The sequence below is a fragment of the Physeter macrocephalus genome, chromosome 19, assembly GCF_002837175.3.
Source record: "Physeter macrocephalus isolate SW-GA chromosome 19, ASM283717v5, whole genome shotgun sequence".
Classification (NCBI taxonomy): Eukaryota; Metazoa; Chordata; class Mammalia; order Artiodactyla; family Physeteridae; genus Physeter; species Physeter macrocephalus.
Window position 1 is genome coordinate 3646913 of NC_041232.1, and position 14926 is coordinate 3661838.

Consider the following 14926-nt stretch of genomic DNA (forward strand, 5'->3'; position numbering starts at 1 on the left):
CGGGGGGTGACGGGGGGGGGGTGGAGGGACAAAGGGAGGGGGAAGGAGAAAGTAGGTGGTGACAGGTGATAAAGTTGCCAGGAAAGGGGTGGGGGGGGGAGAAAGAGAGAGAAACAGAGGCTGTTAGACAACGCAGTGCTTATCCAATCCCATCATGCAAATGGGATGCACAGCCGTACTTTTCATTTTCTGCTGATCATGAGCTACAGCCGCGATGCCAGTGAGGTTACCGCAGGGCAGGCCAGGCCAGGCAGTTACACATCGAAGCAAATCAACATTCCGAGACTGGAAGAGAGGCTTGAGCTGGAAGCCTCCCCTGGGCTGATGGAGGGGCTGGGTGGGGAGAGGAGGAGAGCGCAGCCGGATTTTGGAGCCAGATTTTGGAGCGAATAGCACACGGGAGCAGAATTCAGGAATACTTTCAGGATTGCAAAAATAAGTCACAGATCCAAAAGGGTAGGAAGAGGAATCAAGGAAGGACGTCTGGGAGTTACAAGGCCGGAACTTTAGGAGACAGTTTAACAATCTAGAAATTAAAGCTGCCATCAGCAGAGTGGGCCCGACCACACGGGTCTGTCCAAAACCGCCTGCTCTTTGGGTAAAGCAGGGTTTCTCCACCTCGGGGCATGAAGGCTATTCTAGACCAGATAACTCTTTGTTGTGGGGGCTGTCCTGGACATTGTAGGATGTGAGCAGCATCCCTGGTCCCTACTCACTAGATGCCAGTGACATCTTCTGGTTGTGAAAACCAAAAATGTCTGTAGACTTGACCAAATGTGCCCTGAAGTGCAAAATATTCCACGGTTGAGAATCAGAGTTGAAGTAATGGTGCGGTTATCTCTTTAAGTCATTTAAGTGAAAATTATTTGTCAAATCTCCATGCGAGGGAGCAACGAGCAACAGAAACACTCCACACCTCTGCCTCTGCATTCCCAGTGAGACCCTCATGCACCTCACTTCTTGTGGTGCCCTGTGGCTTACCGTGTGCTGTACCCTCTCACATCACCTCCTCCGAGCAGGTGTGGAGGCATCATCGGCCCCTTTAAACACCTGGCAGAGCCGAACCCACCAGAGGTCACAGGGCCAGAAGCCACTCTGCGCAGGGATCTTTCCCCCATACAGTGACTGACACACACCACCCAGGGCAACAGAGCCTCCCTGAGCCCGGAGTTAGGGGACAAGAAGGGAATTGCACAACTGAGTCCCAGCAGGAAACATGCCCTGTGTGGCAGCCCTGCTTTGGGGAAGATGACTTGACCTGCAACAGGCCTAACTCCACGGTCTCCATTCCAGGTCCTGGGGTGACTTTTGGTTGATTGGTTTGAATTTTATTTTATTGTGGTAAGAACACTTAGCGTGAGATCTACCATCTTAGCAAATTTTTAAGTGTAGCAGAGGGTAGGGTGAGGCGGGGTGGGATGAATTGGGAAAATGGGATTGACATATATACACTAATATGCATAAAATATATAACTAATAAGAACCTGCTGTATAATAAATAAATAATAAAATAAAATTTAAAAAAACAAACAAAAACAACAACAACAAAATTTGTAAGTGTCCAATTCAGTATTGTTAACTGAGGACAGTGCTGAGTGGCAGGTCTCCAGAACTTACTCATCTCCCAGGACTGAAGCTTTACGCCCACCAATCAGCAACACCCCCCCCCCACTGCCCACCTCCCCACAGGCCCCAGGCAATCACCACTCCACTCTCTGAGTCTATGAGTTTGACTCTATACAGGTCTTGTTAACTCCTTAATACTTCAAGAACTCAAAACACAGCCAAGGGGGAAGGGGGGAGGGAGAGGGATAGACTGGGAGTTTGGGGTTGGTAGATGCAAACTATTACATTTAGGATGGATAAACGACAAGGTCCTAATGTATAGCACAGGGAACTATACTCAGTCTCCTGTGATAAACCATAATGCAAAAGAATATGGAAAAAGTCTATATGTGTATAACCGAGTCACTTTGCTGTACAGCAGAGATTGGCACAATGTTGTAAATCAACTAGACTTCAATTAAAAAATAAATAAATAAAAATTTTAAAAAAACGGCACAGCCCACGATAACCTAGTTAACACCCCAATTCCCCATAGGACAGACGAGGGATGAATTTGTTCACACTTCTTGGTTAGAACCAGCAGCAGAAGGTGGGCACACAATGCAGCCCCCGTGGGGAGGCCAGAAACAGAAGACACTCTATCACTGTGCCTTCTTACATCATTCTGGCTGTCACCAGCTTCCTGACCCTCAAGATTATAAAAACCTTTTAGAAATGGTGTCTGCGGGCACACACTGAGATACGGAGAATTCAAACCCCGTGGTGAGAAAAGCTCCCAATTCTTAGCTTGATGATGTTCTTTTCATGGGTAAAAGGTCTGTGTGGCCTCTTTTCTACCTCCAGTATCTTCAGGCCCTGCAGAGGTCTCTGAGGAGGTCCCACCTCAGAATCATTCAGTTAACAGTAATAAACACAGATGACAAAATCCAATGCTGGAGTTGTAGAGAAGAAACAGGCTCATCTATTCAGGGCTGGCAGCTTTCTAGAAAACAATCAATCTGCCAACTATTCTTTGGAATATATTCCGAGGATCTGAACCAAGAGAAAAAAACACACCCACTGCACCATGCATTATATGCTAAAAAACTAGAAATCACCCAAATGGCCACCATTAAAACATGATTATCCAAAGCACGATTTAATAATGTGTTTGATATTGCCATGAAAAATGACCACTATGCCGGACCTGGAGAAGTAGTGAAATGATTGTTAAGTTACTTAAAAGTGGGGATAAAAAGACTCGGTGATGTACATATATCCACTGGTCACAGTGAAGTAAAGCAAAGTCGATCAAGCAGTAGAATTTTTTTTTTCTGGTCTTTTGCTATTATTGTTGATATTTAGATGTTCAGCTATCTCAATAGACAAGGATGATCAAAGCAAATGCAACCCAGACAAACACTTCCAACTACAGCAATGTAAACAGTTTCAGGTCTTATTCCTTCTGACTTCTCCCCAGAGCCATCGACTTCTCCCCAGAGCCATCGTTAAGCATTTGAGAGCCAAGGTCAGCTCTGGGAATTCCGCTACCCTTACTGTGTGGCCCTGAATCACATTCCAGAACAGGTCATTTGGCCTCCCTGCCGCTCATGTTCCATCGGAGAGGCTGCAGAGTCTCCCCTCTCCCCTCACCATCCGGAGACGTGTGAACTTACAGACCATTCTCTTCCCACAGGGCTCCCTCTTGCTCCCCCGGTGCCTTGACCACCCACCCCACGCCCCCACCTCCCTGCCACCTTCCCCTGTCAGCAGGCCCCTCTTACTTGGGTCTGGAGAGGTAGAAACACTGTCCTCTAAAGAATCCTTATTCTGGGTCCTAGGATTCATACCTGTGGAAAGATGAAAAGAATCTGTGTCAGTGAGACTCATTCTGCAAAAAAAGTTCTGACCAGTTATGGTTTAAAAAAAAAGCCCCAAACTGTAGCTAAAAATAAAAAAACAAGTACAAATTCTGTGCTGAGTATCTCCAACAGCACAAAAGAATCCATCAAAGAAAAATGAGCAATCTAAAGTTCAGGAAAGGGGCTTCCCTGGTGGCGCAGTGGTTGGGAGTCCGCCTGCCGATGCAGGGGACATAGGTTCATGCCCCGGTCCGGGAAGATCCCACATGCGCGGAGCGGCTGGGCCCGTGAGCCATGGCTGCTGAACCTGCGTGTCCGGAGCCTGTGCTCCGCAACGGGAGAGGCCACAACAGTGAGAGGCCCGCGTACCACAAAAAAAAAAAAAATAATAAATAAATAAAAATAAATAAAAAAATAAAGTTCAGGAAGGAGCCAGAACTTTACTCTGAGGTTATCAATACTGTTGGCCTAACAGGACCTTTAGTGCACATGCAGAAAAGCAAACAGCAACCCACCACTTAGAATAAGAAACGGGACGAATTTAAAAGTAATTTCAACTAATTAGAGCGAGCTTTAGCAAACACAAGATGACCTATTTAAATTTAGTCCACTTAACAGTCATCCTCTGAAATTTTCTTTCCTGAATCATGGCTTCCTGGAATATGACACAGGACACCAAAACTCACTACTGCAAGAGAAAAGCAATGATTTTGCCTGTAACTGGGCTGAAAGGAAAAACAGAGAGTCTTTGAAATGCAACTTATTTTTTTATTTTTATTTTTTTGCGATATGCGGGCCTCTCACTGTTGTGGCCTCTCCCGTGGCGGAGCACAGGCTCCGGACGCACAGGCTCAGCGGCCATGGCTCACGGGCCTAGCCGCTCCGCGGCATGTGGGATCTTCCCGGACCGGGGCACGAACCCATGTCCCCTGCATCAGCAGGCAGACTCTCAACCACTGCGCCACCAGGGAAGCCCCTGAAATGCAACTTATTGACTGAAAAGTAATAGAACTAATTTCAAAACACACATATCAATATTTAAATGTCCCTTTCAAAACACATTTACTAGGGAATTCCCTGGCAGTCCACTGGTGAGGATATCATGTTTTCACTGCCAAGGGCACGGGTTCAATCCCTGGCTGGGGAACTAAGATCCCGAAAGCCGTGCATTTACATTTACTAGAAAATTAGGATAGGACTGGAAAGATCCTCACGAAACTGTCAACAGTGGCTATCTCCTAGAAGAAAGCTGGAGGAAGTGGTGGGAGGGAAAGGAGATCTTTGGCTTTTTACTGTAAATACTTCCGTGTTAGCTGAATCTTTTATAACAAGAACAAATACTTACAAATCCCTTGTGAAATTTTTGAAAGGACAAGCTATGACCTGTGAGAAAGTATTTGCAAATCGCACCTCTGGCAGAGGACGTGTATCCAGAACACATAAAGAACTCTAAAAACTCCAGAGCAGAACAACCTGATGAGGAAATGGGCAAAAGATATGGACACACATACAGAAGGCACGTGAAAAGATGCTCAATGTCATTAGTCATTAGAGAAATGGCAAATCAGAAGTTCAGTGGGATACCTCTGCACCCGGGTCTCTTGGGATGGCTAGAAGGACTGCTCATGCCAAGTGCTGACCAGGATGTACAGCAACAGAAACCCTTATCCACTGATTGTAGGAATACAAAATGGCGCACCACTTTGGAAAACAGTTTTGCAGTTTCTTTAAAGGTTAAACATATATTGACCATTTGACCCAGCAATCCCACTCCTAGGAATTCACCTAAGACAAATGAAAATTGATGTTTACACAAAAACCTGTTATGTAAGTTATGTAAGTGTGGCTTTATTCTCAACCCAAATGTCTTCCAACTGGTGAAGGGATAAACTAATACATCCATACAATGGAATACGATATGGCAATAAAAAGTACTGAACGTGACTGTGGATGCCGGCAACAACTTGGATGAATCTCGAATTATGCTCAGTGAAAGAAGCCAGACTCAGAAGGCTCCAAGTTGTATGATTCCATGTGCAAGACTTGCTGGGAGAGACTAAAGGGACAGAGAACAGATCGGTGGTTGCCAGGGGAGGAGGGAGGGATTGAGTACAAAGAAGCAGCACAAAGAATCTGAGGGGTAATGGAAATGTTCTGTATCTTGATGTCTTTGTTGGTGCTTATGACTCTATGCATTTGTCAAAACTCATAGAACTGTACACTAAAAAGAGTGAATTTTACTGTATGTAAATTTAAAAGTAAATATATATTTTTTTAATTCAGAAAGATGATGTCACTTGGCCAAAACAATTTTAGAACTTCTTTTTTGGAGCTGCCTTCAGTAGATTTTTAAAAATTACTAGCCATCATAATCAGAAGATACAATCTATTAAGTCAGAAAAATAACAGTGCTTCATTTTATTCAAACCCACACTAAGAGGCAAATGTGAGGTAGGTGTTATCCCTTTTCCACAGATAAAGAAACTGAGGCACAGAGAAGTTAAGTAAGTAACTGAAGATCACACAGTAAGGAAGTGACACCTGCATTTAGACTCTTTCTGCGTAACTCTACAGATGCTTTATTTCCTGACTATCCAAATGGGGCACCAGTTTTCATCTACTGAAAACGTTATCTGTTCTCTGTCAACAGCCAAAAGCCATTTGGAGCTAAATTTTCTGAAAAAGCTAGCCTGACTGACAGCATCCATTTTCACACAAACACAAAGCATAACAAAGAAGAAGCAATGGGGTGGTTTTTCTTGTCTGGCCTGAGAACTGGTATGAAGGCAACTATAAAACCGGAATTCTCCGAGCGATGTGAGCAATAGGAGAATTACTAATACAACGCCTCATGGGTTTGGATTCTAAATTTCATCATCAGAGCACCTTTTTTTTTTTTTTTTTTTTAACTCAATCCAGACTTCGTCTACGAGAACTGAAATTCTTACCCTCATAAAGAAACAGTTCAATTTAAGAATTGTGTGAGCAATTGTTTGAGTTCAAAGAGGCAACCCATCAATGGGTTCTCGGAGCACCTTTGGCTTCTGGGCCCAGAGCAGACCTGTCCATCTCTAAGGGATAAAGCATGTTCAGCTTTTGTGCCTCCCCTGTCTTCCGTCCCCAAACACATTTTATTTGAAAGAAATGAAAAGAATTTAATGAAAAGAATTTGAAGAAATAAATATTTTAAAGGCTTCTTCGAAGCTACTTTCACAGTTTCCTTGCAGCTCAAGCCCAGCACACAGCCTCTCCCTGCAGCTCTGCCTCTGAGGCTCAGCTTTAGGCCCGCAGACTCACCACTGGCATGTGAAGAACCCAACGACCTGGGAGGGCGGTGGGGAGACCTCCTGGGTGGGCGGCTCTGCTCCAACCCAACATTTGGGAATGAACCTCACTCTCAAAGTTGAAAGCCAGACGCACCGCTCGGGGGAGCAAATGCTCAGAAGAGCCAACTCAGCTCTGTCTCTTTTGACAGCTGTTCAGAGTCAAGCAGTGTGAATGTGTTCTCTGGTTGCTAACGTTCGGCCAAAAAAGGTAATCCATGTGGGGCCTTTGGGGCTGCTTCCAGGGGACACCTGTGCCTGGGGCGAGTCACTTCTTCTCTCTGGGCTACAGAGATGGTACTTCCCCACAAACACCCAGCCTGGCCTGGGTGAGTAACTCTGTGCGCTCTGATTTACTTTGCCTGGTAGCTCTTGGGCCAAATCTGCTGCACGTACCTAATACTCAACACAAACACCAAGTTGCAGATTCTGAGTCCCGACAGTAAAGAGAAAGAAAACTTGGCATCCACTGATTTTCTTTAACAAAATTCTCTAGCACAGTTACCCCCATCAGGGAGATGACACTAACAAGTTTTATAAACGGGTGCCCAGTTAAAGAAACAGAGGGATAAACGCTACCTGCCCATACCAACCAACAACCTGGTTCCTGCTGGGCAACACAGGGCCAGGAGGGAAACCCGCAGAGATGCCAGCCCTGTGAATCACAACTCACCTATGAGTCAGGTCCAAATGCAGGCGAAATCGGAGTCACGCCTGCATGCCTGCACATGGTGCAAACCGCCAAGGCCAGGAGGCAGAGGTGGGTCACAGATGAGGTTTTCCTGTTTCTCTTCCATTTTTTAATGAGCGAAATGTTCACTAGTTTTGTTTCGGCCCCCACTTTGTCCCCAGACAAGGACCCGATGTGATAATTTTGCCCTTAAGGAACCCGATCTACTTCTGATCCTTCAACAACTCTGTGAGGCAGGCAGGCAGGTGAAGATCTTTATGTCCATTTCATGATCTAACTTCTATTTTCCAAGGGTCACTCTGAACCACTCTGATGAAAATAAACTCTATGGAAGGGCAAAGGGAGGAGGCTGAGAGACCAGTTAGCAGGCCACTGCAACAATCCAGGTGAAAGATGAAGGCCTCTTGGGTTGGGCTATGACTGGTGGAAGTGATGAGACATGCTAAGATTCTGGATATACCTGAAGGTAGATCTGACAGTAACTGGTCATTGCACATGGTAATACAAATTAGAATGATTTTCCCTAATTTCTCTCTGTGGCTAGCTGACATAATTGATCAAGAAGTACAAGAGCGGGCTTCCCTGGTGGCGCAGTGGTTGAGAGTCCGTCTGCCGATGCAGGGGACACGGGTTCGTGCCCCGGTTCCAGGAAGATCCCACATGCCGCGGAGCGGCTGGGCCCGTGAGCCATGGCCACTGAGCCTGCGCGTCCGGAGCCTGTGCTCCGCAACGGGAGAGGCCACAGCAGTGAGAGGCCCGCGTACCGCAAAAAAGAAAAAAAAAAAAAGTACAAGAGCAAAGACTAGAGTCAGTTCCCATGTGAAGCCAGTGCTAGACCACCTCCCCATGAGCCCCGGCCCTTTAATTTTTTTAAAAAATTAATTAATTTATTTATTTTTCTTTGGCTGCGCTGGGTCTTCGTTGCTACACGTGGGCTTTCTCTAGTTGTGGCGAGTGGGGGCTACTCTTCGTTGCGGCGTGTGGGCTTCTCATTGCGGTGGATTCTCTTGCTGAAGAGCATGGGCTCTAGAGCGCAGGCTCAGGAGCTGTGGCGCATGGGCTTAGCTGCTCCACGGCATGTGGGATCTTCCCAGACCAGGGCTCGAACCCGTGTCCCCTGCATTGGCATGCGGATTCTTAACCACTGTGCCACCAGGGAAGTCCCAGCCCTGGCCCCTTAGAAAACACATGCTCCTGGTCACAAAGGGACTGGGCAAGGTTAAGGATGACCCTGTTTAACTATATCGCCCTGACTGGAGAAAGAACCCAAGGAGCCGACACCTGCTCTAAGAAGCTAAACACTGTAGGACATATTTATGAATTGATAGCTCGTATACCAATTAAACAGAATAATTTTGTGGGTTGTTCAAATGCTGTCATTCTGGCAGCTTGGTTTTAGAAGTATAAATGTCTTTGTCAATAAACACACTAAACACTGTGAGGAGAAGATAAAGATAAGCTCTTTCAGTCTAGTGGAGAAGCAGACGCAGAAACAAACAGTGGGCCCAGGATATGCCAAGTGTACAGCTGCGTCTGGAGTTACATGGAAATGTGCCTCACACCTCCTGGGAGGGGGCGGGGGGGAAGCAAAACCACCAGGGAGGGCTCCAAGGAGGAGGTGTTGTTGAAGCTGATCCATAAAGACCAAGTGGATGTTTACAAGGCAAAATCAGAGGTTGAAGATAAAGGAAAAAGCATATTCTGTAGACGGACTAGTCTATGCACAGAAACATCAGGACAAAGATCTTCTGAGAAGGCACGACAACAGCTGGAATATAAACTGTGTTCATCTAATAAGAGTAATGACAACCACAGCTCTCGTTTGCTGAGTGCTCACCATGCGTGCCAGGCACAGTCCTTAGCGCTTTGCGTGGATTATTGTCACACTTAATACTCAACCCTCCTCACAGATGAAGAAACCAAGGTACAGAGCAGTTAAGTACCTGGCCCAAGGGCCTTGCTGCTCTTTAGAGGTGGAGTCAGGACTCATGTCCTAAGATTCCAGAGCCTGTGTTCTTCCCACATGCAGGGCTACGTGGGAGTGGAGGCAGGTGAAGGTGTAAAGGCAGGTGGGGCCCAGGTGACGACAGGCGTTACAAGCTGTGAAGAACCACTAAACGGTTCACATGTGGGACAGAGAGGGTGATCAGACCAGACCTGCATTTGGAAATGGCTCATTGGTGACAGTATGGGAGATGGATCAGAGGGGACACGAACAGAGCAGGAGGATGATTTGAAGGCTACGGTGACAATCCTGGCCAGAAATGACACGGGTCTGAAACAAAGCAACAGCGGTGAGAATGGAGAATGTGGCCCAGAGTCAGAAAAGGAGGGGCAGGTGGGCAGGCGGGGGGACAGCAAGACGTGAGCTCAGCTGCCAGTAATTAAGGATGAGGTAGCCGGGGGTCACCCAGGTGGGGAGGCCCATCAGGTAGATGGATCTATGACTCAGGAGCCCAACAGGGAGAAGGTGAGCCCGAGGTGCAGGGGGCAGCAACTGCTTTCCCAATGCATGTGCACCAGGGAACTCTTAGCTCAGAGGCCTCCAGAATGGTGTCATTTGAGGATCTTCCAGACCAATCGCTGAATAAGGATTCTTTGCAACTTCCCGCTTTTCCCCAGACCAGCTTGTAAAATTCCAAGACTTGTCTTCTGAGGAATCATCTGGTCTACGTGAGCTACCCACCCCAGGCCCGGAAGCACTCCACGACCACCGTGGGCAAATCCTGGTGCTGTTACCGCCTGAGCCCATGGTTCCCCAGCTTCAGGTCACCAGGAAACTCGCTCAAAGTGTGGTCCCATGAGCCCCAGAGCAGCCCTCCTTGGTACAACTTGACCCCAAACAGCCAGGAAGGTCAAACTCTGGGATCCTATAAAATGGCTCCTTCTTTTAGCAAAACAATAGAAACATTGCCTTTAGCATATTCTGAAGGTACTTGAGTCTGGTAGCCAAGTAACATTTTCAGCCCCGAGTACAGGGATAAAAAGTATCTTACTCATCCCCAAATTTTTCTTCGATTTGTTTTCTCATTCCAAATGAATGACAGAAAAGATGCACTAGAAATAGGAAGGAAATAAGTGTAATCCTTTAGAATTCTCTCACTGCCAGTCCAGTTTCCAAGCCTTAGCTATAGGCCTCTAGAAACATCACTGACTGAATCCACCCGTGAATGGAGGAAAACTTCATTCACCAACTTAATACACCTTCACTTTCATCACGCCTTCCTTAAGCCAAGTTCCACAAATGCAAGTTAACTGATAGAAAACGAAGACACAAAGTAGCAGCACCATTTTTTCTTCCAGTTTTAATGCTTTTCATATTCATTTTGTACAATTATCTGTCCTTTGAGGCTTTCCAAAATCTGCCCCCCACCCATCCAAATTCATGTTCCCCTACCCCTGTAAAGGCTCTCTGAATACTGCTGCTGAAATCAGAAACAGCAGGACTCCTGGCTACTGGCTTGAGAGATTAGTGTAACATCTCCACATCTCTGGGTGTTACGTTGCCGCATATGTAAAATATACTTAATAACTTACTCCCTACTGGGATGATCGCATAAGATAACAGATATACAAGTGCTTCCAAAAAGCATAAACCCTGTATCAACACAAGTTCCTACTCTCCCTCCACTTAGAATCCCTCACCTTCTCACTCTCCTCCTGACCAAATTCTACCCCTTCGCGTCTGAGAGCCGTGCCCACTTCTATAAGCAACAACGTCACCCTTCTCTTCTCTGAACTCGTAGCTGGAACCACACTGCTCCCTCTGGGTCTCTCCTGATGGTTTTTATGGGGGTGGGTTTGCCCCCCCACACACACATAATTTAAAGCTCCCAGGCCTGGTGTTGCCCACTACAGTGATCTCATAAGCAGCCCTCAATCACGACTCACTGACAGTCCAATGATAAATGTGTTCTTGACCAACACGTTCTCGGCTAAAAACGTAAAGTGCAGCCCATTTATAATTCCATGCATTATACAGCACTGCTTCTAAATAGGTCACCCGAAATTGTGGCTGAAATGATCCGGAAATAGACATGGCCCTGTTTTTCTGGTTCTCACCTCGCTTCTAGGTATGGGCCTGCTCTGAGCATCCCCACTCTGTTACCTCTTGGGTTGGTTACCTGCACCACTGCTGCTGAGCAGGCTGACAGAAAGCTCTTCTGTTCCAGTGAAGTTCAAGAAGGATGTGCCATCGCCAGGCTGGTGGGAAGTGCTGTGCCTGCAGAGAACAGAGCCCAGCCGCCTGGCTTAATGCGGATCATCACCTCTTTTATCCTGCTCACCCTGTCTCCAGGGGGTTTTCATCAAAAACAGGCCTGAACATTTGGCCACACAGGCTGGCAAACACTGAGACCCATACCATGGCCGCCAGGCTGCAGGGCTTGGAGTGTGTGCCAGCTCTGGCCTCCTGCCCTGGCACCCCAGCTGCTTCCCCACTGCCACGTCAGATGCCTGCCCCCTCCGTCCTAAGCCTCCCCTTGCTGATACCCACAGGACAATGTGAGGTGCCTGAACAGAGGTACCAAGTTAACCTGGGAAAGAGGTTATGCCCTGCCTGTATCCCTCATCCATCCCATGGGACGTTGAGATAACTGAAAAGGGACCAAAGATTGCTCTTTGCAAAGGTAACAGATCACAGCAACAGCGGGTAGTGTAGCATGGACTTGAGCATGTCAAGGCTTAAATGACTTTCTTCCTAGGCTGACTCTCTTCGGATGCCCTGTAACACATTCAGGATCCTGGTTTGAAAAGACTTGTTTCTATAAACACAGGGCTTGGTTTCCATTGCTTTTAGCATCAACTTCTTCTAAACCCAACAGTGGAATTCCTCAATGACCAAAATGACAAAAGTCATAGACTCACTGCCCAAAACACACAGCGGGAACCACCTGCCTTGGAACTCGTTTTCTCCCATGACTGAGGATTAGGAGAAACTCATGTTTGAGGTTGACAAAGCGTGTTTTGAATTAAAGCAGAAGCTAAAGCAGGGCCTGGGGAACATCTCTGGCAAAAGCATCTCAGGCTATTTGCTGTGCACTGGCCCAGTGGCAGGAACGACGCGGACAAAGGAAAGGCCCGCACACGTGCGGTGTCTCCGAGTCTCACGAACGTGACGTTTCGCGGGCGGTCTATTCTGCTGTTGCCCTGGGTGCCTGAGCGCGTTCTCGCAGTACCTCCCACCCAGTACCCGGTGCCCGGCCTCACCTTCCCGTGGCTTCATGGTACGCCAACTCCAGCAGCTCTGCAGAGGAGTGGGTTGGGGCCCTCTGCCCGCTGCCCTGCAGCTCTGCCATGTTCTGTCGGGTCTGGTGATGGATCTGGATAGCCTCTCCAGATGGTCCTGCCCGGACAAAGATCCACTGAGCATCATTCCCCCGACAGCCAATGCTGTGCACTTCACCTCAACCTTCCTTCCTTCCCGCTGCTGGGACGCGGGTGATTGAAAGGCGACCACACCACAGAGGCATGTCCTGCCTGTGACCCTCTGGCTTCCAGATGGGACATCACCTCTTCCAAGCAAGGCTCATCCTCCTGTGAGGCCTCAGCCTAAGAATATTTTGGGGTCCTCTGTCTCGCACATGTCAACTGAGACACAGTAAAGAAAGATGACAATATGGGAGACAAGGGCCCCTCCCAGGAGGGTCAACAGGGGCGAAACGAGAAGGGACACACGAGAGAAACACCGATGACTCTGTTAGTACCTGAGACGATAACAGCTCCTACTTCAAGAGCAGAGGACGCACAAGGGCAAAACCGACATCAAGTAGGAGATAAGTCAGAATTAGTCACATCTACGGAAACATGCTTCCTGGAGAATGACAGGTTTCAGAGCTGAGTGTCCAACCAGGTTAGCGGGGATTGAAGGAGAGGGTATTTGGGCAAACCCCAAACGTGGAAGAGGCAAAACACAAGCTGGAGGCCACAAACTTGCCTGGGAAAGAGAAAAACCTCTGAGGATGGGGGTGAGGAGGCGGGAGGTTGGGGAGCCTGGCAGAGGAGGGCCTCGGCTCTTAGAGGGCCAGGTGGGCAGAGTATTTAGTAAATACATTTAGCTTTAGAAAAGCGTGTGTGATTGGCGGTGGGGGGGAAGCACAGAAACAGGAAGAGCTGATGGTCATGGAAGAAACATCAATAGTTCTCGTAAGAGAACGTGAAGGGAGCCAGTGGGGACAATGATGGGGAGAAAGGGACACCAGAAAGAAACAGGTAAGGTGACAGATTACGATAGAGATAAGGGGGGCAAAAAGGGGGTTGGGAATGACCCCCAATTACAGCCAAAAGAACCAGATTCATTGCTCACTTATTTAACTTGTAACTCCGAAAGCAAGTACCAAAGAAAATAACTAGACACTTGCAGGCATTCAGCAGGATGGCTTCATGAAAACACTCAGGAGGTTAATGTACCTGTTCCTCCCCAGCCCAGTAAGAGCCCATCAAGCTGAAGTTTAATTTTAGCCACAGCTTTATAAAACCTTACTGTCCTCTTCTTTAGGACAGAACACAGATCAAAAAGGATGAGCTAGGAAAAACAGTGAATTTGAAAAAAAAAATTTTTTTTTTTAGTTTTGATTGGTTTTGAACTTTATTTAAATGGTATCATACAGAAAGTACACTTTTATGGCAGGCTTCTTTCATCATGGTTGTAAATTTAAACATGGTTTGGAATATGGCTGTAGTTCGTTTTTATTTCAGCTTCCCATTATAAAAAATAGAACTCATTTATTTTAAGCTTTTTTTCCCCAATTTATTTAAACTAAAAAAAGAAAAAGAAAAAACAGAAATTGTTCACCCATTTCTCAAAAAAAAAAAATTTTTTTTTTCTGCTGTCAGAGACCCTGAGAAGAAACAAAGTAACATAACTCCGTGTAATCAAGACTGTAACACTGACATCCAGAGAGAGTAAGGAAAGGAAGGAGTAAACAAGAAGAGGGACATTCATCTCAGGAAAGAAAGCAGGTGGCAAAGCACAGTCCCTTTCAAACAGAAAAAGGAGCCCTTGGGTCTACACAGCTGGCTAGCTACAAAGTCCTCAAGGATCCTCACAAGAGCCCCGGGACAGACAAAGTGGGCGTGGCCACCCCATCTTCCAGGTGGGGCACCGCAGGTGCAGAGAAGATAACACCCTTGACCAAGGCCACTCAGGGGACGCCAGAACTAGGAGTTCCCAGTCAGGGCTCTTTCCCGGGCACCCAACTTACCCACAGGAAAAGTGTGCATCCAGCGCCTCCTGTTGGATGTAAGCTTCATGGGCATCCGCGAGGGTGCAAAGGGGTTGATCAGTGCCCGCTGGGGCATGTATCCCCCAGGTCGAAAGTGCAGCATGGACTCTGCGCTGCCCACGTGGAACCTCCCCGGCGCACTGGAGTCCCGCTGTGGTGGCTCCATCATGTTCTCCAGGACATCTGCCAGTTACCGTGGGGTGGGGGAGGCACAGAGAGAAAGCACAGGGTCACGGTGAAAGCAGAACTAGGAGGACGATCTGCAGAGGCTGACAAGGACCT

At 47.3% G+C, this 14926-nt stretch overlaps 1 protein-coding gene across 2 annotated transcripts in view; it reads right to left on the reverse strand.

The window, feature by feature from the left end:
* The window catches only part of DEPDC5 (DEP domain containing 5, GATOR1 subcomplex subunit), a 75110-nt gene that overhangs the window by 23062 nt on the left and 37122 nt on the right, over positions 1 to 14926 (reverse strand). For both annotated transcript variants that reach the window (XM_028480312.2, XM_028480313.2), the window contains exons 22-25: positions 14624 to 14827; positions 12630 to 12765; positions 11546 to 11643; positions 3330 to 3395 (exon numbers count right to left, since the gene is read on the reverse strand). In XM_028480312.2, coding sequence (XP_028336113.1) covers positions 3330 to 3395; positions 11546 to 11643; positions 12630 to 12765; positions 14624 to 14827 — 504 coding nt within the window. The remainder of the gene's footprint in view (positions 1 to 3329; positions 3396 to 11545; positions 11644 to 12629; positions 12766 to 14623; positions 14828 to 14926) is intronic.